We start from the raw sequence: 22,637 nt of genomic DNA on the forward strand, positions 1-22,637 counted from the left end.
CCTGGCACAGAGTCAGTGCCCGATGCATTTGTCGGTGGGAGGTAGGGCTGGAACACGAGACTGCATGAGGCCTTTGCTCTCTCTAAGTTCCAGAAAGCCCAGAGAAGTTCGCTCTGGACTGGCTCAGGAGGTCTGGGTTTGGAGCCAGAAAACCTGGTTCTGTTTCTGCTCTGCCCTTTACCTGCTGTGCTCCCTGCAGCACATTGCTTGCTCTTTCAGTACCTTGGTCCAGCAGAAGGGTCTTAGGCAGGCACTGCCTGGGACCTGTGTCTCCAGCATCTTCAGCCTATGGCCCCCTCTGCTGGGGCAGCTAGCAAGTGTGAAGGGAACCCTAAACCCTGCCTCTCTTTTCTGTCCTAGTCCTCTCTATCAGAGTTCCTGGTGATTCTGGGGGACTCGGGTACGTCTCCATATCACCCCCACACATTCACAAGACTCAGAAGAACAGAGAATCCGACACCCGATGTGACCGCTCTAGGGGGCTTTGCTGCCCTCTGCACCTGCTCCTCTTAAGCAGGCACAGCAGCTTGGAGACTTAGGAGAGTGGAGACAGCAGGAAGCCTGGACGGTCAGAGGGAGATAGTGCCCCTCTTTGCCCCTCTGTTTAGGAGGTAGTCTGGCTGCTATTCGTTTTGAGCTGCCTGGGATGGATTTGAAATGCTGCCAGGAGATATTGTCCCCCAGAAGTACAGTAACCATTGCCATCTGAAGGCACGGACCGTGCACATCCCAGCCTGGAGCCGCTGAGCCTTTACACACAGGGAAAGGCAGGGCAGCCTGGTGGACAGCAGAGTCTTGAGAATTCAGCCCCGTGGGGAAGGAACTGTTCCTCAGCATCTCTGTTTGGACTATCGCCTTGTTCATTTTCACCCTCACAGTGTGCTGCAGGCATTCCGCCCCCTAAAACAGGACGCACAGTGGCCTTGACATAACTTCTCAGTTCAGTCTTGAAGAAAGAACACCCCTCCGCACTGCAACCACGGAGCTTCCTTAAATCAACCCAGGTCTTTGCTTAAGGCCTTCAGTAGCTTCTGTTTGCAGAGTCCACACTGGAAAGCAAGTTAGGATTTTTCTGATCTGGTCCCTGCTCACCTCGTAGGTTCCATTGCAGTCACTCTCCACCTGAACCCCCGTGCTCCAGCTGCCTCTAACTTCCAAAGACCCCCTTCAGCAGCTTCTCCGACCGTATCTTCTCGGAGGTTAAATTAATTATTAGGGATCTGGGGTTCCTAAACACGCTTTGCATTTCAAAATGATAGAAATTGTGTAATGTTTTCTTTTGTGTTTGTGCACACATGCCTCCCCATTTGTGAGCCTTTGGAGGGCAGGAACCTAGTGTCCCCAACTCAGGGCATGGCTCAAGGCTCCATAAACACTTCCTATGCAAGTCAAATCGAATCATAAAGACACAGGGTCGACTGAGCTGGAACAGGCAGCTGCCTCTGGGGGGTCCTTCAGGCGCATGGGCAGATCTGCCTTGGCGCTAAATGGCCCCGAATGGCAGCCCTGTAGCTCTTTCTCTCTCCCTGACACTTCTCAGTGTGTCACTTCTAGCTCTCCTCCTCCTCCCGTTCAAGACTTCAAAGCTTCACAGCAGAACTGTAGGTTTCTTGAGACAACAATATCCATGACTGCTAAATAAATAAGCTATATTCACAGACAATTCAGTAAAAAACTAGGTTTAGTGAGAATGACTGAATTCACACCAGGAGATTGATGGCTGCTGCGCACAAGTCCTCTGGAAGGCAAAACAAAGCACACTTCTTTATTTTAAGATACTTTAAGACTTATAAAAATATTTGAAAAACAGAATTCATGTGTATCCTTCATCCAGCTTCCCCTAATGATAACAACTTTCAAAACCACAGCCCAGTGATCAAAACCAATTAACAACAGCGGTACAATACAATTACTGTTGCTTACGTGAATTTCACCAGTTTTCCTCAAATGTTCTTCTGTTTCGGGATCTGCTCCAGAATCCCACATTGTTCATGGTGATTGTGTGTCCTCAGATTCTTCCAATCTGTAAGAGTTTCTCCTTCTTTCCTTACTTTCATGACTTTGACATTTCTGATGGAGCTTTTCATTTGCTTCTGGTTCCTGGTTGGTTTCTAGAGGATTGAAGTTCCTGGAGGTCTGCCTTTAGCATGAGTTCTGGATACGTGCTGCTTTTTCTTTCACCCCTCTCATTCTCCTTGGTTCCCTCGGGATTCTCTGGAGCAAGAGTCAGAGGAGGGAAAGCATCATGCAGAGCGATTAGTGTTTCTTGACTTGGGTGTTAGCTGTCCTGTTCCGAGTTCCCAGTCACGTCTGCAGTCAACTATGCAACTGGCCATGCGTGTTGACTTCGGGATGGATGCAGATTCCCTCCCGTTCCTCCTTTTCTGCAAATCTTTCTCCATTCCTCTCCTTTCCCATTTGTCCCCTATTGGTGACAGAGTAGAGGAGGCTCCAGGGCTGACAGACCTGGTGCACACACTTCCCTGGAGTCATGCTCTGGGACACTTCTGCCAGGTTGCTGGTGGGGGAGTCAGTGATTGGGAAGTGGGATAGTGTGGTGGTCCCTACAGTGGCCTGCACTCACTGGTGGGGTCACGTGGCCCATGAGGGTAGGGACAGGAGCAGGGGCCTGGGCGAGCAGTCATCTGGGGTAGCAAAGCATCAATCAGCTCAGCCCCCGTCACATTCAGAATGTGCTCCTCTAGTGATGAGTCTGGGCTTTCTGAAGGTCAGTGGAAGGATGTGCTAGAACCCATTCACATTTATTCATTCATTCACTCAAATATTCATTCATCTGTTTATCTAACCAGAGCATACCCTGGTTGGTTATCTTTATTATTTGTTGTTGCTGTCATTGTTATCAACTCCTAGGTATGGGGACACAGGGATGAATCAGACTCAGGCAGGGCCTGAGTGCTCATAGAGACAGATAGTCTGCAGATGATCTCAGTGCCATGTGATAAAGGCTCTGTTGAAGGGGTGTGTTGAATTTATGGGAACAGGGGAGAATGAATGACTTAACTATGACAGGAATGTGCAGTGGATGGGGCAGGGGACCCTAAAGGATTTAGAAGGGTTAGGGTAGCAAATAGGGAAGGGACTGATTTTTTTTCCAGGGGAACAGCATAAGCAAAGGCCTGCAGTGGAGAAAGCCTGTGATTACCTGAAGGAATTGGAAGCTCCCTACTCCTTTACCCCTTTATTCATTCATCCATCCATTTGTTGTGGACTGTGTGTGCTGGGCATAGGGCCACCAAGGGGAGGTGGATCTGGCCTTGTCTAAGGGTCTTATGGTCAGGGAAAGAAGACAGACAGTTATTATGAGAGCAGAAATATATACTGAGTTCTTAGGGAGGAGAGAGTGATGGGTGAAGGTGGCTTCTTGGAGGAGGCTATCTTTGAGGTGGAATTGGGCAAGTGAAGACGCAAAGAAGGGACTCTTTACTGAGAGAACAATGTGTGCAAAGGCCCAGAGGTCATGGGCTCATTAATTCACTGACTATTTCCATTCATTCAGCAAATATGTACTGCCAGCCATGTGTCTGTATTGCACATAGGGGTTACAAAGGGAACAGTTATGGAGCTTGGGTTCCAATGGAATGTTTTGATCAGTTTAGGCTAAGTTATGCTGTGCTAACAAACAGCCCCCCAAATCTCAGTGGCTTGCAAAAATGAAAGTTTGTTTTTTGCTCATGTTATATGTTCATTGCTGGGGCAGAGAGAATAGAGCTGGTGCAGGTTGCACACCACAAGCTTGTTCTTCAAGTTTCTGTTCCAAAATGGCAAGTTTCACTCACATTCAACAAATTGAATCACCCACCCAAGCTTGACATCAATGGGTTGGGTATGTGTAATTCTCCCATAGGGAAGGGCAGTGCATATTTTGACCATTAAGACAGCCTGCCATTTGTCTGAGGAAGGGCTAACAGCTTAATGTGACAGTGTTTGGCATGAAGGCAAGTATGGCAATAAAGAGATTAAAATGTTAAGGAAAAGCCAGATTATGCAGGGCCTTGGGTAGTAGGCTGAGGAGTTTAGGCTCTGTCATCTGACATGGAGAGCCATGGAAAGTTTGAAAAATTCTGTTTGTTGAGCTTAAGGGAGTGCAAGATCTGATATGCACTGGAGACAAATAACTTCAGTGAAAGCAGGAGAATGACTGGTGGGGGTTGAGGCTAGAGGTAGAAAGAGCAACTGGGGAATTTGGGGAATACCATAGTAGAGAAGGAAGAGGGCACTAAAGCTGGCACAGTTTAGAGGAGAGGGCTTCAGGAGATGTCAGGAGCAAAGTCAAGGGAATTTGTTCATTAGCATATTGTTCAACAGATATTTTGGAAAAGATAGAATACACAAGTAAGTGAGTACATATACTTGGCCTTGTGTGCCAATGATGTGACCAATAACCAATCACTTTTAAAATGAGACGGGGCGCCTGGGTGGCTCAGTTGGTTAAGCGCCTGACTCTTGATTTCGGGTCAGGTCATGACCTCAGGGTCTTGAGATGGAACCCAACATTGGGCGCTGTGTTGGGTGTGGAGTCTGCTTAAGAGTCTCTCCTTCTCCCTCCGCCCCTCTCGCCCTGTTTGTGCACACTTTCTAAAAAATAAAAATAATAACAATAATAATAATAAAAATAAAATGAGACAGACCCTGATTAAATATCTCTCCATTAAAAAAATGTTGATTTAAAGAAATGTATATTTACCTACAGTAATACTCACTTTTTTGGGGAGTACACTTCTATGATTTTGCAAATACATAGGCTTGGTTAACCACTGCTACAGATAAAATACCGAACAGTCCTGTCACCCCCAAAATCTCCCTTGGGCAACTTCTCTTTGTTAGTCAAATCCTCCTTCCTTGCCAACTCCTGGAAATCCTGATCTGTTCTCTGTTGCTCTAGTTTTGCCTTTTTCAGATGTTGTATAAATGGAATCACAAAATATGTAGTCTTTGGAATCTATCCTCTTACTTAGCATAATTCATTTGAGATCCATTCAAGTCGTTGTATGTATCAATTTTTCCTTCCTTTTTGTTGTTCAGTAGTATTTTGTTATATGTCTGTACTAGAATTGGTGTGAAAGGAAGGAAGGAAGGAAGGAAGGAAGGAAGGAAGGAAGGAAGGAAGGAAGAAGGAAAGCAAGCAAGCAAGCAAGCAAGCCCCAGATCACTTGTCACCCTTCTCTGTGCTCTGCAAAACGTTAGCTGCCTTCAGTGGACTGTGACCTGCAAGCCCCAGGTGGGGCTTTTTTCTTCTGCCAAACACTCTCCACCTGAAGGTCGTCTTCTGCTTAGCAAGGAAAACCCTTGAACTCAAAGGTAGAACTTTTGTTTTTTCCCTTTGATGGAAAGGAAGACTCACTTCTGGCTCAGAGTCTCATCAAAAAACAAGACTTCCTTGCACAGCTTCCTGTGTAACATCGTTAAATGTCCCTCCAGGAACCATTGTTCAGGAGTGTAATAAGTCAATTTTGCTTTTAATGCCAGAAGCCAGAAAAGCGCATTGTAAAGTCCTGTGAAATTTCTGAATGTTGGTGCTACAGAGCTTTCCCAGACATCCCCAGATGGCCTCAGGATGGGCTGTGGGAAAATGGTTCCGGCTCTTTCTCTTACAACTTTGAGAAAGAGTGGGATCCCTGGGTGGCGCAGTGGTTTGGCACCTGCCTTTGGCCCAGGGCATGATCCTGGAGGCCCGGGATCGAATCCCACGTCGGGCTCCCGGTGCATGGAGCCTGCTTCTCCCTCTGCCTATGTCTCTGCCTCTCTCTTTCTCTGTATGACTATCATAAATAAAAAACAAACAAACAAAAAAAACCCACACGACTTTGAGAAAGAGTAATGTAGGGTATTTCTATCCTTTTGCAGAATTGTATGAAGATCACCTGTCTGGAAAACCAGGTTTTTCTCATTACATGGACTGCAATTGCTCTGCTGCAGAAAGTTCATGGAAATTTGGTGTTAAAGGACTCCAAATAAATGCTTTAAAAAAAAAAAAACAACAAATTAATAAATCTTCTAGCAATAGTTTTGCCTGGTTCAAAAGCAATGGTTTTAAAAGCAGTTTGGTTAATCAATTATTTTATTTTATTTTTAAAATATTTTATTTATTCATGAGAGACAGAGAGAGAGAGAGAAAGGCAGAGACACAGGCAGAGGGAGAAGCAGGCTCCATGCCGGGAGCCTGATGTGGGACTCGATCCCGGGATTCCAGAATCATGCATGCCCTGGGCTGAAGGCAGGAGCTCAACCACTGAGCCACCCAGGGATCCCCTAATTATTTTAAAAATATTTTATTTATTTATTTGAGAGAGAGAGAGAGAGAGAGAGAGAGCAGAGAGCACAAGCAGGAAGTGTGGGGAGAGTGGGCAGAGAGAGAAGTATACATCCCACTGAGTGGGGGGGTCTAATGCAGAGTTCAACCCCAAGATACTGGGATCATAACCTGAACCAAAGGCAGAGACTTAACTGACTGAGCCACCCAGGTGCCCCAGTTTGGTTAATTTAAAAACCAAAAAATGTTTTTTTAATAAATTGGAAACTCATTTTTTTAAAACAAAAACTCAATGTTAAAAAAATGATATTTGAGGATAAACTTTGCTTATCATATTCACTATTTTTCAATTAGAAGAAAGTGATTACCTATTAACATTAAAATAATATCCTTTCTGATTATAAACACAGTGCGTGCTGAAATAGAAAATTTGGAAAACAGAATTAAGAAGAAAAGAAAAATTCCTAGTAATTCCAAAACCTGGAGATGAATATCTACTAGTAAGAAAAAAAAATTGGGATCCGACTATAAATAATGCATTGGATTCTGCCTTTTTTCTCGACTTTGAGTTCAGCTCAAGACCACTATGTGATAACATGACTTTTAATGGCTGCCCAGTATTTCTTTTTATGTATCTTCCATAATTTACCTACCAATTTCTTGGATATTTCCACTGTTTCTAATTTTTTTTTTTTTTTTTTGCCTTGTACATAACCAGACATTAACGCTGGGGCAGATGGACTTTCTGTGTGCCTCTTAGGCTAATATTTAGAAGGGGGATTGCTGGGTGGACTAGGGTTTTGGTTGTGAGCATCAGAGACTCAGTCCATCACCTTGAGGACAGTAGGATTTATTATTGTGTGTATCCTTGATCTGGGAGGTGTCAGGAACCAGGGCACTCAGGGATGGACATTGTTTCTGACTCAGAGTCCATGCTCCAGGATTGGTTTGGTGAAAGGGCAGGGAAGAGCAGGAGGGCTGGGCATGGACCCTGAGGCAGGGTTGGTGCCAGGAGGGATTGTGCAGTGGACTGTGACCTTATAAGGCTCCCAGCCAGGCCAGCAGATCCCTAGGAGTTGAGATTCTCAGTGCCAACAGGACTGCTGGAGGTCATAGGTGCCCTGTTTCCTTAGGAAGGTGGAGAACTAGGTCCTAGGCTCTCCCACATCAGAGCCTGGCTCAAGGGGAGGGACAGAGCCAGAGCCTAACGTGGATAGTTATGGGGCTGGACTTTGTCGCTGCCTCTCTGATTCAGGTTTTCTGTCAAGGCCCAGACTGCTCAGAGCCTCTGGTCCACATCAAGAGATCTGGGTGCACTGCACTGCGGTTGCTGCTGAGCATTCGTTTATGCCATGCGCCCCCAAGTGGTCATTTTTCCCAGGACCAGCTAAATAAAGATGGTTAGCACTTCCTGGTCCAGCCTTCAACCCCCAGGTCTGGGTAAGTCTCCTACAGATCCACATTTTTGGGGAACCCAGGACCGGGATTCTAGCCCTAGTCTCTAACTTACTGTGTGGCTTTGGTCATGTTGCACCCTTTCTGGGTCTCACTTTAGTCTTCCATGAAGAGGAAGGTCATGTCGGCTTCATAGATTTGACCTGGGATAAGGGAAAGGGCTTTGAACCTCTGCTGCTCCTGTGTACTTTTGCCAGGTCCAGGACCCAGGTTCACGGGGGCAGTGTGGTTAGCCAAATCCGGGGAGCACCGGGTTTGTGCCCTACTGTGGTGTCTACCACAGGTTGCGAATTCAGAGGCAAGCTGTTGCCTTCACAAAAATCACTCCTCCAACCTCAGGATAAATAGGAACCAAAGAGAAGAAGTAACTAGAATGGCTGAGAGTTCAGAGCCAGACCCTACTGGAGGGTTGGAGGGCTAAGAGGTGACTTGAAGCCTGGGAGGCTTCTTGGAGGAAAAGGTAGTGGACAAATCTCATGAGCTCCAGGTGATGGGCAGCTCTGAGTTCAGAGGGCAAGGCTCTGAATTAGACAATAGATAGGTAGGAAAATGGAGCTCAAAAACCAGCCTAGGTGGTGGTGGTCGGGTTGACACCAACAGGAATGGCAGAATAAAAAAAATCTTGTTTTCCATAAAAGGAATGAGAACACTGGAAAAAATTGTCAAAATCAACTTTTTTTTTAGCCCTCTGGAAATTAATCAAATTCTATCAACAATTCTGGGAGTGTTAATTCATGAGAAGTGGCTAAATCTTGGTAAGAACAGTGATCTTTGTGGTGTTTTAACTTACCCTATTCCATTTCCCTCTCTTCGCCCTGCAGTAGCCTTGAAACCTAAGAGCCCCACCATCAAAATGAAAATCAATAGCCTAGCAGCTACTGGAAGGGGAAGAGTGGTGTTGGAGCTCCTCCAAAGCCCAATTCCCAAGTAATTGTCATTATTTGACCTGTTTGGTGGTCCTTAGAAGGCCTTGTTTGAAAGCTTGCTTTTATTTCCTCTGACCTGAAATTTGCTCAATGCAAATGGCTTTTTTTTCCTGAAGGTATTTGTTGAAAACAATCAGTGGTAATCCTTTGACCTCACAACTGCCTGAGGTAGTGATAATAACTTGGGCAAATAAGAAGATGACCAAAAATCTTAAAAGGAAAAATCAGGGAATGGCTGTCCACTCATTTAAAAATCTTTGGTATATTCCTGGGAATCTAAAAAGCCACACACAGGTGTAGGTCGAAGCACATGCCCCAGAGAGACCAGGGGAAACCCTAAGCGCTCACTTCTGGTTGACCTTGAGGCTCTGTGCAGTCAGAAAGGGAAGGCTAAGACTGAGTTGTAAACTGCCTGCCTGAGCTTTGAAGAAGTTTTGTGACATTCACACAGTGCCTTTTAGCAAGTGCTGAGAGATTTATTGGTTCTAGGCGTTTAAGGGGGTATCTACCACTCATTAGCTGACTACCACCAAGCAGAGACTTCAGTGGGCCACACACAGTAAAGAGTATAAATTTTATAGCATTAGTTTAGGAAATCCACTAAACAAAATGTAGCAGCAACAAAAACCAAAACTAACAAACCTTGGAGGGCAAGGGCATGGTTTCCATAGTTGCCATATTCTATTATTTAAAATATCTAACTCTCTACCAAAATTATGAGACATACAAAGAAACCAGAAAGTATGGACCATTCATAGGAAAAAGGCAATTAATAAAAACTATCCCTAAAGAAATCCAGATGTTGGACTTACTAGACAAAGAGTTTAACCTAGTTATTTAAAATACTTTGAAAAAACTAAAGGATACCATGTCTAAAGAACTAAAGAAAAACGTTAGGATTGTGTCTCACCAAAAAGATATCAGTAAAGAGGTAGAAAGTATTAAAAAAAAATCCAGAAACTTTGGAGTTGAAAATATAATAAACAATGGGCAGCCTGGGTGTCTCAGCAATTTAGCACTGCCTTCAGCTCAGGGCCTGATCCTGGAGACCCAGGATTGAGTCCCACATCGGGCTCCCTGCATGGAGCCTGCTTCTCCCTCTGCCTGTGTCTCTGCCCCTCTCTCTCTCTCTGTCTCTCATGAATAAATAAAATCTTAAAAAATAAAAAGAAAATATAATAAACAAAATGAAAAATTCAGAAGAGCTCAAGAACAGATGTGAGTTAGCCGAAGAAAGATCAGTAAACTTGAAGATAGATGATCTAGTCTGAGGAATAACAAAAACAAAAAGAATGAAGAAAATGAACAGAGCCTTAGATATCTACTATATATATCAAACATACTCATATATGCATAATGGGAATCCTAGAGAAGAGAGAGAGCTAGAGAGCGTGAGGGGCAGAAAGAGTATCTGAAGATGGCCATTATCTGAGATAATGGCCCCAAACTTTCAAATTTGGTAAAAATATTAATCTATACATCCAATAAGTTCAATAAACTCCAATAATATAAGCTTAGGATTTATTCTAGACACATCATAATGAAATTATAGAAGATCAAAAAGGGAATATTCAAAGCAGTAAGAGAGAAATGATTTATCACATACAGTTTCCTTAATAAGATTAGCATCCAATTTCTCATCAAAAGTCAGGGGGGCCAGAAGGCAGTGGGATGATATTCATAGTGCTGAAAGAAAAGGGTTATATCAGTCAAGAATTCTATATTTTGGAAAAATAAAGGAGAAATCAATGCCCAGATAAGCAAAATGGAGAGAATTTTTCACTACCAGACTTTCCCCACAAAAATTACTAGAGAGAGTCATTCAGGCTGAAATGAAAAGACACAGACAGTAACTTGAATCCATATGAAAAAATAAAGATCAGCAGTAAAGGTAACTATATAGGTAGATAGAAAAATTTAGATAGGCATATTTTTGTGGGTAACTTTTCCCCCTCCTATCTGATTTAAAAGACAACTGAATAAATCAAATAACTAGAAATTTGTGTTGATGGGCTTACAAGGTATAAAAATGCAATATGTTCAACAATATGATGCAAAGTAGGAGAGAGTAGAGCTATATAGGAACAAAGTTTTGTACAGTATTTAAATTAGTAAAAATTCTAACTGGATTGTTATAAGATTTTAAATACAATCTCAGGGGGAACCACTGAGGAAAAAAATAAAAGACATGACAAGAGTTAAAATGGTACAAAGAAAATACCTATTTAACATAAAAGAAGCCAGTAATGGGGTAATAGAGGAACAAAAAAGATAAGACGTAGAGAAAAATAGGAAAACAGCAGACATATATCCTACCTTATCAGTAATTACATTAAATGTAAAAAGATTAAACATGCCAATCAGGGGATCCCTGGGTGGCACAGCGGTTTAGCGCCTGCCTTTGGCCCAGGGCGCGATCCTGGAGACCTGGGATTGAATCCCACCACGTCGGGCTCCCGGTGCATGGAGCCTGCTTCTCCCTCTGCCTGTGTCTCTGCCTCTCTCTCTCTCTCTCTCTCTCTCTCACTATCATAAATAAATAAAAATTAAAAAAAAACATGCCAATCAAATACCAGAGATTAGTAGGATGGATTAACTGCCACCATCCAATTATATTTTGTCCACAGAAGACACACTTTATATTAAAAGACACAAATTGCTTGAAAGTAAAAGGATAGAAAGATACACATCAAAAGAGAGCTGGAGTGACTATACTAACATTAGATGAAAAAGACTAGTTAAAATTGTTAGCAGTTACAAAAGTACATTTTATAATGCTAAAAGGGTCAATCCTTCAGGATGGTGTAACAGTTATAAACCTATACGCTCCTAACAACAGAGACTCAAAATACACGAAGCAAAATTGAAGGGAGAAATAGACAACTCAACTATAGTAGTTGGAGATTTCAGCAGCCCACTTTTAATAATAGGTAGACTACTAGTAGACAGATCAGTGAGGGATAAAAGACTTGAACAACACTACAAACTGGCTATATCTAACAGATAGTTATAAAATACTCCATCACCAATAGCAGGATACACATTCTTCTCAAGTGCACACAGAATATTCTCCAGAATAAAACATGTTAAGGCATAAAACAAGTCTGAAATAAGTTTATAAGGACAGAAATCATAAAAATTATGTTCTCTGACCATAAGGGAATGAAAGTAGAAATCAATACAGTGGGAAATTTGAAGAATTGATAAATATGTGAAAATTAAATAATGCATTCCAAATAACCAATGGATCAAAAAGGAAATCACTAAGGAAGTTACAGCAGAATTGGAATGAAGACAGATTTACTCCTGAGAGCCTTAGAAAATATCCCTGTAGGTCACAGTCCCCATGAAACCCTGCTGGTAGGGGTCAAGGAGCAGGGGCCTTGCTGAAGTGAACTTCAACCCTTACCTCCTCAATTCAAGACCTGAGTCTGACAAGGAGGTTTCCTCTTCTCATTTTGATTGTGAGGTTTTCCAAGTAGGCCTCCAGTGTTGGGTGCACGCCCCCAATACAGTGCCAGTTGCTCACTCCTGTCAAGCAGCCAATTAGAGGCTGATTTCCTCCCTCACTGCTGATGAATCTCACCTGCCCTGATTCATTTTCCAAATGCAAATGGTGTGGCAGCTCCAGCTTCCAGAGGCCCTGCCTGTTGTGTAGGGTGGAGGTGGGACTGGGAAGCCTGTACAGAGGCAAGTGAAGGCCCTGGGCTCTGGGAGGAGAGGCAGCGGGTCTAGGTGTCCCATTGTTATTCACCGCTGTAATGCAGAGAGAGTGTCTGAAATCCTAATTGCAAATGTCCGCTCACGCCCAAGGGTTCCTTTGATGATGATGTGGTGGTGGCGATGTATATGTATGTGTTTCATGAGCTTTCTAAGCTCTAGGAATAAAAAGAATTTCAAGACTTTTCTTTATTTAGTTATAAAAAAATACAGTACGTCCCGTGCACCAGTGTGGCCTATATACAATCATTATCACTAGAGTAATTACTACGATGATAGGAAAAAGGTTACAGGAATTTGTTCATCCAACTAAAAAACCTGAATTAAAATTGTTAACCTAAATAGCAGCCCACTTATTATGCAAAAACCCTTATTCTATGTTTGTGAGAGCTAGAAATGTGTCAGTATTATTAGTAAAAAAAAAAAAAAATTACAAAAACTAGGTATCAGTTAAAAAAAAGTCAGTGTTATCTACAATCTCCTGAAGTGTGAGGGCCCTTGTCCAGAGGGGAACCTTAGTCCACAACCGAGGGTGAGTGAGCTGGAGAGTTTCCGTCCTTTCCTGCCCTCTCCTGTCAAGTGATGCCATTTCTCCAGGACAGGTTCGTAGTGGAATGTCCCATGTTTGGCTGAAAGTGGGAGACGCACGGATGACCACAGGGTGCGGGCAAGGCAGGTGCCTTGCCTTCTGCAGGGTGTGCCTGAGGGATGGGGCCCTGCGGCGGGGAGGGGGGTGTTTCCTGAGATGCGGCAGCCATGAGGTGTGTAAAGGCAAACAGCACGGTTCTTGCGCGGTCAGGTTTGGGTTTGGACTTTGGCCAGACTTGCCGAGGGTCACTACGCGCGGGCCTTCGAGCCAAGAGATGAGGAATAGATGGAAAAAGAGAAAAGGGGAGCATGAATGAGTGACTGGGCGAGGCACATCGGGGACGTGACATCTGCCCCAGTCCGCAGGCGACACTGCAGCGCTGCCGAGGGGTGTCGGACGGTCGTCACGCCACCCCGGGCCGTCTCCGCAGTGCAGGTGTGGAGGGCCTCACCGCAGCATGTCACACTTGGTCTCCACTGTCCCCCCAGGATGGCTTCACAGTGGCTTCACAGTTGGACAGGCCGTTTTTCCCGACTTTGCGTTTTCAGGGCTTAAGGCGGCAAAAACGGGCGTGGCCGGCCGGGAGGTCCCCTTGGGCCGTCGGCTGTCGAGGGGCCGCCCTGGGGGGAGGCTGGGCGTGGCGGAGGGCTTGGGGGAGCGTGGGGAGGCCGAGGCAGGCCAGGCTGTCGCTGCGGCCGGTCCCCCGGCCCCCCCCCCCCCCCCCGCCGGCCCTCACCGGCTGCTCCAGGCAGGAGCGTGGGGCGGGCCTGGGGGCCTGGGGGCCCGGCTGGGGCGTCCGGGCCGGCCCCTCGGGCATCGCGGCGGCGGGCGGGGCGTCACGGAAGTGCCCGCCGGAGCTCGGGGGCGCTCGGGGCTCCGGGCTCGGGCTCGGGCGCGGGCCCGGGCCGCCCTAGTACGGCGGCTCCTCCGGGGGCTCCGCGCGGTACAGCTCGGCCAGCATCCTGAAGCGCGGGCCCCAGTCGCTGAGGAAGTCGTAGTCGATGTCCGCGTCCGACGCCCCGGAGCCCAGCGAGCTGAGCGACTCGGCCACCGACTCGGCGCCCTCGTAGCCGTAGATGTGCAGCGTGTCGTAGGGCGGGCCGCCGCCGTCGCGGTCCGCCTCGTCCTTCTTGGCCTCGATCATGGCGGCCATCTCCCCCGGCCCGGCGTGCACCGCGGGCGCCGGGCGCGGCTTCTGCACCTGCGCGTACAGGGCCGGCCGCGGGGGCGGGGCGCCGCGCCGCGCCGAGTGCAGCACCGACACGTCGTAGCTGGTGGTGTCCATCTCGCCGCCGCCCTCCTCGTCGTAGGTGACCAGCTGCTCGTGGATCTCGGGCACGCTCTTGCCGTGGGCGCGGGCCTGCTTCCGCAGCCGCCGCCGCAGGAAGATGAGCAGGGTGATCACTGCAGCCGGCAGAGCTGGTCAGCCCGCCGCCAGCCTCCGACGCCCCGCACCCCCGCCCCACCCCGCCCCTCCCCCACCCCCGAAACGCCCCGGCTGCACCCCTGCACCGCTCGGGGTCACGGCCCAGCCAGCCCCTGCCCCCCTCGGGGTCACCTGCTGCACCCCTGCCCCCCTCGGGGTCGGAGCCCAGCTGCACCCCTGCACCCCTCAGGGTCACCTGCTGCACCCCTGCCCCCCTCGGGGTCACGCCCAGCCGCACCCCTGCACCCCTCGGGGTCACAGCCTAGCTGCCCGCTGCCACCCTCGGGTCACCTACTGCACCCCTGCACCCCTCGGGGTCAGAACCCAGCTGCACCCCTGCACCCTTCAGAGTCACTTGCTGTACCCGTCAGGGTCAGAGCCCAGCCAGCCGCCGCCCAGTCCCTCCAGGGTCAGGCCCACCATCACTTCTCTGCTTTGTTTGGTCTCGGTAAGGTAGTAATGAGGTTGAGGGCCACCCTGTGTGTGGCGGCGAGGTCATGATCATCGCCAGTATTCGTTACTACCAAAAGCAGATCTGAGTCTGGACTCTTCCCGAGAAGCGCCAGGAGGGTGGCACGCCCAGGGGGTCTCTAAGGGGAGCCGCTGGCAGGAGAAGCCCTGCGCAGACAATGCGATGCCCCCCAGCAGCCCCAGGGCCCTCATCTCAGCGCACCGGGCGTCTCTAACCTTCCTCCGCAGAGGCCCGGCCCTGCCGGGTCTGAGGGCTGGTGAAGCGCAGGAGCGTTTATTCCCCTGGGAGCCCCCAGCCATCAGCTGAGGGGAGCTGCTGGATAAACCCCTGCTGTGAGTGTCTCACTGCTGCCCCAGGTGCCATGGCAGGAAGCCCCAGGGACGACCCACACTGCTAATGACTTGTCTTGACAACTTTCCCTTCATCTGCTGCCTCTCTTCCCTGTTCCACTCCCACTCTTCTTTCTAGGGCTTCCTCGGAGGACTTCTGGATTAAGGCACTTGTACCCCAATCCCTGTCCCAGGATGTGCTTCCTGGGTAATCTACAACTAAAATGCTCCTAGAAAGAAAGAAAAAAAAGGAAGGAAGGAAGAAAGGAAGGAAAGAAGGAAGGAAAGAAGGAAGGAAAGAAGGAAGGAAAGGAAGGAAAGGAAGGAAAGGAAGGAAAGGAAAGGAAAGGAAGAAAGAAAGAAAAAAAAAGAAAGAGAAGAAAGAAAAAGAAAGATCAAAGCTGTAGGAATTCTCATAAAGAAAGCCACTGGAGGTGATCTAAGCTAGAATTTAAACAATTTCTTTTTTCCTTCCCAAAGAGGCATTAAAAAAAATAGGTTTCATGTCAATAAATGCCTAGAACAGTAGGTGCTCAAAATGTATAAATTGAATGAATGAGTGTAAAGTATTTTAAAGTAGAGAAAGGCCTTGAATCCTCCCTTTCCCCCCATGTCTACCCCCGACCCTTAGGCGTTCAGGGAGGTAGAGCTATCCCTGTGTCCTGGTGTGGAACCTGGAGGCAGGGTTGCCCTTGGGGCCCTGGTCTCGTCCTCCTTCTGTGAAGCCACCCCTCCCCGCGGTGTCCCTCGCCGCCCTCCTGGCCCCTGACCTGTGATGGTGAGGATGCAGAGGAAGATGGCCACCAGCGCCTGGATGCTGACACCTGCCTGCGCCGCCGTCTCCTCGCAGTAGGTGAACTCGCCGTGCTCGTTGCACTTGCAAATGGTCACGACCAGCGTGCTGGTGCCTGTGAGGCTTGGCCTCCCATTGTCTGAGATGAGCACAGGCAGGTGGTGGACCTTGGCACGCTCCCGGTCGAACTGCCCGTACTTGACGGTGATGTTGGCTGTGTTATCTGGAAACACCAGGGCTGCAGAGTCAGGTTCCGCTCGGCCTGCCTCCTCCATGAAAGCGTCCGCGACTGTGCCAGCCCACGTGCAGCCTGGGCTGCATCCCCTGCCTCACGTTTCAATCGTTTGGGTGCGGGTCTCTTCCTCCAGAGAGGGGACACTTGGGGTAGCTGCTTGGACCTGGCCTCTGACAGTGGCATGGCCAACATGTAAAATCCTTGCTTTCTGTTTCTGTGAGCAACTGATATATCTGACCCCCAACTCTTCCCTAACCCCACTCCAATAACAGGTGGTTCTCTTTGGGCTCAGTGCATTATTTCAAGCTTTGGTGATGGGAAAGAAAAAAAGTGTTTAAAAGTCTTTTAGCCCTGGGCTAACTTCAAAGGCTGTTTCTCCTATTCCTGAAAATCCATTAGAAAGTGAGAACAATGCACATGTTCCCTGGGGCACCGAGGGTGTGATGACATAGGTAACTGAGGATTTCCTGGGCAGACTGCAACTGGGAATGTGCTTTGACCCAAATATTGCATCCCCCTCCCAGCTCCAATCAATAGTTCCATAGACCGAAGGCTCCCCCAGAGAGCTTTTTAAACGTGCTGAGTTTCAGAGCCCTGCTCTTCCTTCTCCATATCCTTCCCCTCTGCCCCCATCTCCCCTTCCCACATTTCAGATTCAGTGGCTCTGGGCAGAGGCCAGATAGTTTGCCTTTTGTGGGCTCCTGGGAAGTTACAATGCCGGTGGTCAGAGGGTTTAGGGATTCACTGCTCCAGGATTTATTTAGTCCCACGGGATCAGCTCACTCAGGAAGCTGGCCAAAAGCAAAGAAGGCCATCTTTTACATTTCAGATGAAAGCTAATTACATTTTATTAAGTAACCATGTCTATTATAGTTGAAAATAATAGCTATATGGCCACTGATCCTTTATGAGAGAAATTAGAGTTTTCTCACTATACTCACTATCCTAACAGGACATTCATGCTGTAAGTGAATCTGGCACCAACAGGCTTGCCTCCTGGTTGTACATGGGGTGCCTTTGGGGTGGCACTTAAACTTTCTGTCCCAATGCAGACAGCCTCTGAGGTGGGATGGAGGTGAACATGGGGGGGGGGTGGCGTGATGGATATGTTTGCCACGTTATTTACTACTACAGACAGCTGAGCATTTGAATGGTCTGTCATTGACTGCCAGCACATCATGGCCAGCTTTCCGGTCCCACAGGAGGCTCCTTAAAGATGGGTATGTGGCTGATCCCCTGGGTCCGCCTCACACTCTCAGGGCCCCTGACCTTCCTCACAGGTGGCAGTGGCTATTCTGAACAGGGATCCTCATCCACCACAGTTTTGCCGATCAGAGATAGTCAGGAATTCCACCCCGCACTGGGTGAAGGATTGCTCTGTTCAGACCCAAGAGGGATTTTCTCAGGAATCTGCTGAAGCTGTGGAAGCCTGTCTGCTTTTGGCTAGAGTTCAATCAACTCAGCGTCATCACCACTCTTGTAAGCACATGCTCATCAGAAGCTCTCATCGGCCAGTACTACTGACATCACAGACTCTGGGCAGTGAGGAGTGCACCAGATGCTGTCCTGGGGCCACCTGGTGGTAAGTAGTCCTCATAGCTGAATTAAGACAAAGTTCACTGTATTCTTGGCATTTTGGATTTCATATTTCCAATTTAGACTCTTTGGTAGTGACCTCAAAATTCATAGAGGATTTGCACTTGTGCTGAGCATTAGAGATCCAGTGTGGGAAAGAATCCCGTGGCTCATTAGTGATTGAGCAACTGTCTGCACCCTGTACCTATTCTATATTCCTTGTTGACCTGAGCATCTTCTGGGGAGTATGGACTTGGCAATTTGGCCAGGGTAGCTCTGACCATGGTACAGACTGGGAAGGAGTTGTACAAAATATCCCATAAGTTGAAGACCCTAGTCAGGATCGGCCCTCAGTTTGTTGGCTTGGTCTTTGACGCTGGGGCTTCAAGACTCAAATAACCCTGCCCCCGCCCCTGACAGTAGCCAGGCTGACTACTATGATGCATACCGTGATTATCTGTGAGGGTGAAGTTGCTGTCCTCAGTGCCCAGGGAGAATCTGAACTTCACATCTCGTGGTGTTACGTCCTTGTCTATTGCTGAGATTTGCACGACCAGCTGGTGTATGGAAAATGGAGAATCAGGGATGGCATTGGGGTGGCTGGGGGTTTCGTGGTGGTGACTCTGGGTTCAGACCTGACCACGGCTGCATCTCACCTGCAACACTAACCTAAATGATCTCCGTGAAGCTGCTCTTTGGACTACCCTCCTCACTGGTCTACTCTCCATACGTTCCCTCTGAGCCTCAGTTTCTCTATCTGTAAAGTGAGGATAATAGCACCTTTCCTGAAGGCTGTTGGGCAGTTACGTTAAGCTCAGTGAAATGCCAGCTGACTGTGGGTGGGAGGTGCTGCCTCTAAGCCTGTCCTCAGGGGGCGTGCTCCACCCTCCCACCTGAGCCAGACTCACCTTGCCCTGGGCAGCGTTCTCACACACTCTGGGTTCATAGGGCTGGGCGAACTCTGGAGGGTTGTCGTTCTCGTCCATAATTTCGATGTAGACTTGCACAATGGATTCTTTGCCTGTGGGGTACCCTGCGGGGGTGGGGAAGGGCTTGTGATTCCAGCCCCACGGGTAGAAGATATGTGGATGGGGAACCCTAGAGGGGTATACCCTTTTTGCAGGACGGGGGTGGTGGTGGTGGTGGCTAGAGATCTCTGTAAGAGAGGCCAGAGATGGCATTCTGGATGAAAAGGGTGGAAGAGGAAGGGAGGGGGGCATCAAGCTTTATGCACAGGGATGTTTACTCAACAGTTGCTGTGGGAATCAAAAAGTGAAACGATGTGAGCAAATTAAAGAAGGTTTTAATTAAATTATCAAATTGATCCAGTAGTTTAAGTAATTAATTTAAATAAATGTAATCTGTTTAAGTAAATAAAATTAATTAATTACAAATTAACTAAAAGGTAAACAAACTAAGTGAGATGGGGTTAACAAATTAAACCACTTTAAAAGAATGGAATGTGTGGCTGTTTACAATGTATATGTAAAGTACATTTAAAAGATGTAATTAAAAATATTTATTTATTTATTTATTTATTTATTTATTTATTTATTTAAAGAATTTTATTTTTATTTTATTTATGATAGTCACAGAGAGAGAGAGAGGCAGAGACACAGGCAGAGGGAGGAGAAGCAGGCTCCATGCACCGGGAGCCCGACGTGGGACTCGATCCCGGGTCTCCAGGATCGCGCCCTGGGCCAACGGAAGGCACCAAACCGCTGCGCCACCCAGGGATCCCGTAATTAAAAATATTTAAAAAATTATTTATTCATGAGAGACATAGAGAGAGCCATAGACACAGGCAGAGGGAGAAGCAGCCCCCCCGCCCTGCCCCCCACCCCGGGGAGCCTGATGCAGGACTCAATCCCAGGACCCCAGGATCATGTCCTGAGCTGAAGGCAGATGCTCAATCACTGAGCCACCCAGGCACCCCCAAAAAAGGTTTTTGTACCATGAGACAATGGTTCTGGAATAAGGTTAAGTAAAAATGCAGGATATGATTTTTATATAAATATTGTGATCTCACTATGTAAAAATACATATTAAAAAAAGAGACCAGAGAAAGTATACTAAAGTGCTAACAGTAATTATCTCTGTGTGGTGGGATTATGGGGGGATGATTTTCTTCTCTTTTTCTATATTTTCTCTCATATTTAAAAATGCACAACTATTTTAAGTTTTAAAAATTGTGTGAATGAGGTTAGATGGGGGAAGAAAGGGGCAAAGACTGATTTGGAGAACATGTGGGAGCCGATTGAAATTGGGGCTTAGCTGCCATGTGGGGCAATGACTAAGTCTGGGAGATGCAGCAGGAAGAAGGGGCCCTCTAGGGTAGCACCATTCCAGCCTTAGTCAAGTCACCTGCCCCTCTGGGCCCTGGTGCTCTCCAAGGTAAGGCGGGAATATTAATCCATCTCTGGGAGGGCAACTGCGATTTTTCTCATGTTGTTTTGTAAGGGTACAGAAACTCCAATACTTGACTTTCCCTCTGGCAAAAGTTAGACTAGGTTGGAGAACCTAATCATTTTGAAGTTGAAAGCTGCTTCAGCTTGATTGACATACAAATCCTCTCCCTCCCTTCCCCACAGTCTTCTAAACATCCATGATCGTAAGAATCGTGTGGTACTTTTTTGATGTACATTTCTTGGCCTCCTTTCTGAATCACTGGACCAGAACCTCTCTATGTTTAAAAGGTACCTTAGATGATTCTCACCACAGGGACATCTAGCAGGCTGTATTATGACAGTGGTTCTTAAAGTATAATGTGCATGAGGTTCTGATTTGGTCTGGGGGTATCCCAGGAGTCTACCCTCCCAACAAGGTCTCAAGTGATATGGATGCTGCTGGTCCATCCACACCCTTGGGGATGGAGGCTCTATAGTATTCTAGCCAAGTGGTACTTCAGCAGGAGTTTAAATACCTCTAAGATAGAGATGACAGATTATGCCTATTTTGAACGAATGAGGGAAAGGAGAAAAGCCCAGGTCCCCTGGCATGTGGGGCCACTCACCACTAGAATCCAGTTCTTTAGCCTCCACTGTTAGATTATACCAAGGGTAGATTTCTCTGTCCAGTTCTTTCTCATTGTAGATGTTCCCTTGCTTGGTTATTCGGAAGAACTGGCCCTTGTCACTGGTCTTGCGGATGGAATATCTGCCAGGGGAGAGAAATTCATGGCCTTTCATTATTCTTTCCTGAGTGCAGACTCCTCAGTGTGACTAATGATGCCCTTCAGAATCTATGGCTTGCAGCCCCTCCGTCCTCCTCTCTCTGCTATCATGTTCTAGCACCTGGAGGGATTCAGAGTGGTGGGACAATCCCTTCAATGTTAGCAGTGCTGCCCGGCTGGGCTGAAGACGGTACCTTGAGACTCCCTCAGGAACACTTTGAGAGCTAAGGCAGGTGGCACTATAATCTAGTACAACAGAGCTGGGGTTGGTTTTTGTGATTAATGAAGAGATATATGGGGAACAGCCAGGAAGAAATAAAAAAGTAGCTGGAATATATAGGAAATAATTGAAAAGAAATTTACGAAGTAAAAATTTGAAATGTTCCAGAAATCAAGAAAAAGGTATGAAGAAATGAGAGATGAATATATATGAAATATATGATATGTAATATATAATATATATATTTATTACTATTGAAGAAAATTCCAGAACCAATAGAAGAGAAGAAATAACAAAAGATATACTAAAGGAAAACTTTCCTGATCTTAAGAAAGCCTCTAGTCTACAGATTAAAAGAGGTCATTAATATCAGGCATAATTTTCAAAAAAGATAAATGTTTACATATATCCTCATGACACTTGAATTTCAAGGCTATGTGAGGCAACTGAACAGAATCCAGACAGAAAAATATGTTCTTGTGAAGAAAATCAGACTCACCCCAAATGTCCCCACAAAATTAAATGCTAGAAAATTTTGAAAGTAGGTGTCTATAGTCTGAGGATACTCTGAGGATTATGGGAGCACATGTGGTGTTACTAGCATAAGAAGGCAGAGGAACTAAGGTGTTTGTATATTTTGTATATTTATATTTGTATAAATATATTTTATATTTGTGTTTATATATTTATACAAGAACTCAGGAAATATATCACCCATAGAGATGGGTCCCAAAAATATTTTATGAAAACTTAACTTCATATGACTCAGAAATGTCACAATATAAAGAAAAAGCCTGCTTTGACAGGAATTAAAATGAAACATTTGATTTCTTTATCATGCATAGGAAAGCAATCGTGTGTGTGTGTGTGTGTGTGTGTGTGTGTGTGTGATATTTTAAAGTAGAAAATGTCCAGGAAAACATTTTTAATTTTATAGATAGAAGAGAGTTTCACCGGTAGAAGTAAAAATGGATGTATTCCATCCAAATATCCAGGAGAAAAGAAAAGAAAAGACTCTATAGCAAATATGATGGAAAAAAACCCCATTAAGTTTGAGAAATGAGAAATGTACAAGATAAAAAAGTAAGCTCAAACATATCACTTATGATGACAAATGTAAATAGGTTAAACCCAAAGCACCTCAGTGTAGATTAAAAAGCAAAACCAATTACACTCTATTTTCGAGAGACGACTTAATGCCAACTAAAAAGCAGAAGTTCGAAGAGTTGAAAGTACAAGTTGGAAAACTCCTATCAGGCAAAGACAAATAATATGAAAAGAGGACCAGCAAACTTAACATTAGGCAATGTGAGGGCAAAGTATTTAGCAGAACAAATTGGGTAATTTCATAGGGATAAAAGTAACGAGTCATAATGAAAGTAAAATAGTTATGAACCTTAGTAAATAGAGATATTAAAATATATAAAGCAAAATCTTAGGTATTCTAGAAAAAA

The 22,637-nt window shown here is 46.3% G+C and overlaps 1 protein-coding gene and 2 long non-coding RNA genes across 5 annotated transcripts in view; 1 reads left to right on the plus strand and 2 right to left on the minus strand.

Annotated features, from left to right (window-relative positions):
* The window catches only part of LOC112929383 (uncharacterized), a 151,031-nt gene that overhangs the window by 16,766 nt on the left and 111,628 nt on the right, over positions 1-22,637 (plus strand). The window contains exons 4-5 of one of the 3 annotated variants that reach the window (XR_011996153.1): positions 17,497-17,798; positions 19,381-20,125. The exons of 1 other annotated variant lie outside the window; for it this stretch is intronic. This is a non-coding gene — a long non-coding RNA (uncharacterized lncRNA). Of the gene's footprint in view, positions 1-17,496; positions 17,799-19,380; positions 20,127-22,637 lie in introns of those variants that run through there. One more of the 3 variants, XR_011996151.1, reaches the window with a different exon arrangement.
* On the minus strand, positions 1,740-8,238 carry LOC140594811 (uncharacterized). The gene is made up of 2 exons (XR_011996154.1): positions 7,782-8,238; positions 1,740-2,214 (listed from the first exon to the last, which is right to left on the minus strand). It is a non-coding gene; the product is annotated as an uncharacterized lncRNA (long non-coding RNA).
* CDH5 (cadherin 5) overlaps positions 12,547-22,637 on the minus strand; it is a 33,009-nt gene continuing 22,918 nt past the window's right edge. Inside the window, exons 8-12 of the mRNA XM_072731749.1 lie at positions 20,805-20,947; positions 18,700-18,824; positions 18,240-18,348; positions 15,959-16,204; positions 12,547-14,365 (exon numbers count right to left, since the gene is read on the minus strand). Of these exons, the coding sequence (XP_072587850.1) occupies positions 13,872-14,365; positions 15,959-16,204; positions 18,240-18,348; positions 18,700-18,824; positions 20,805-20,947 (1,117 nt within the window). The 3' untranslated portion in view covers positions 12,547-13,871. The remainder of the gene's footprint in view (positions 14,366-15,958; positions 16,205-18,239; positions 18,349-18,699; positions 18,825-20,804; positions 20,948-22,637) is intronic.

Source organism: Vulpes vulpes, chromosome 12, assembly GCF_048418805.1.
Source record: "Vulpes vulpes isolate BD-2025 chromosome 12, VulVul3, whole genome shotgun sequence".
Lineage (NCBI taxonomy): Eukaryota > Metazoa > Chordata > Mammalia > Carnivora > Canidae > Vulpes > Vulpes vulpes.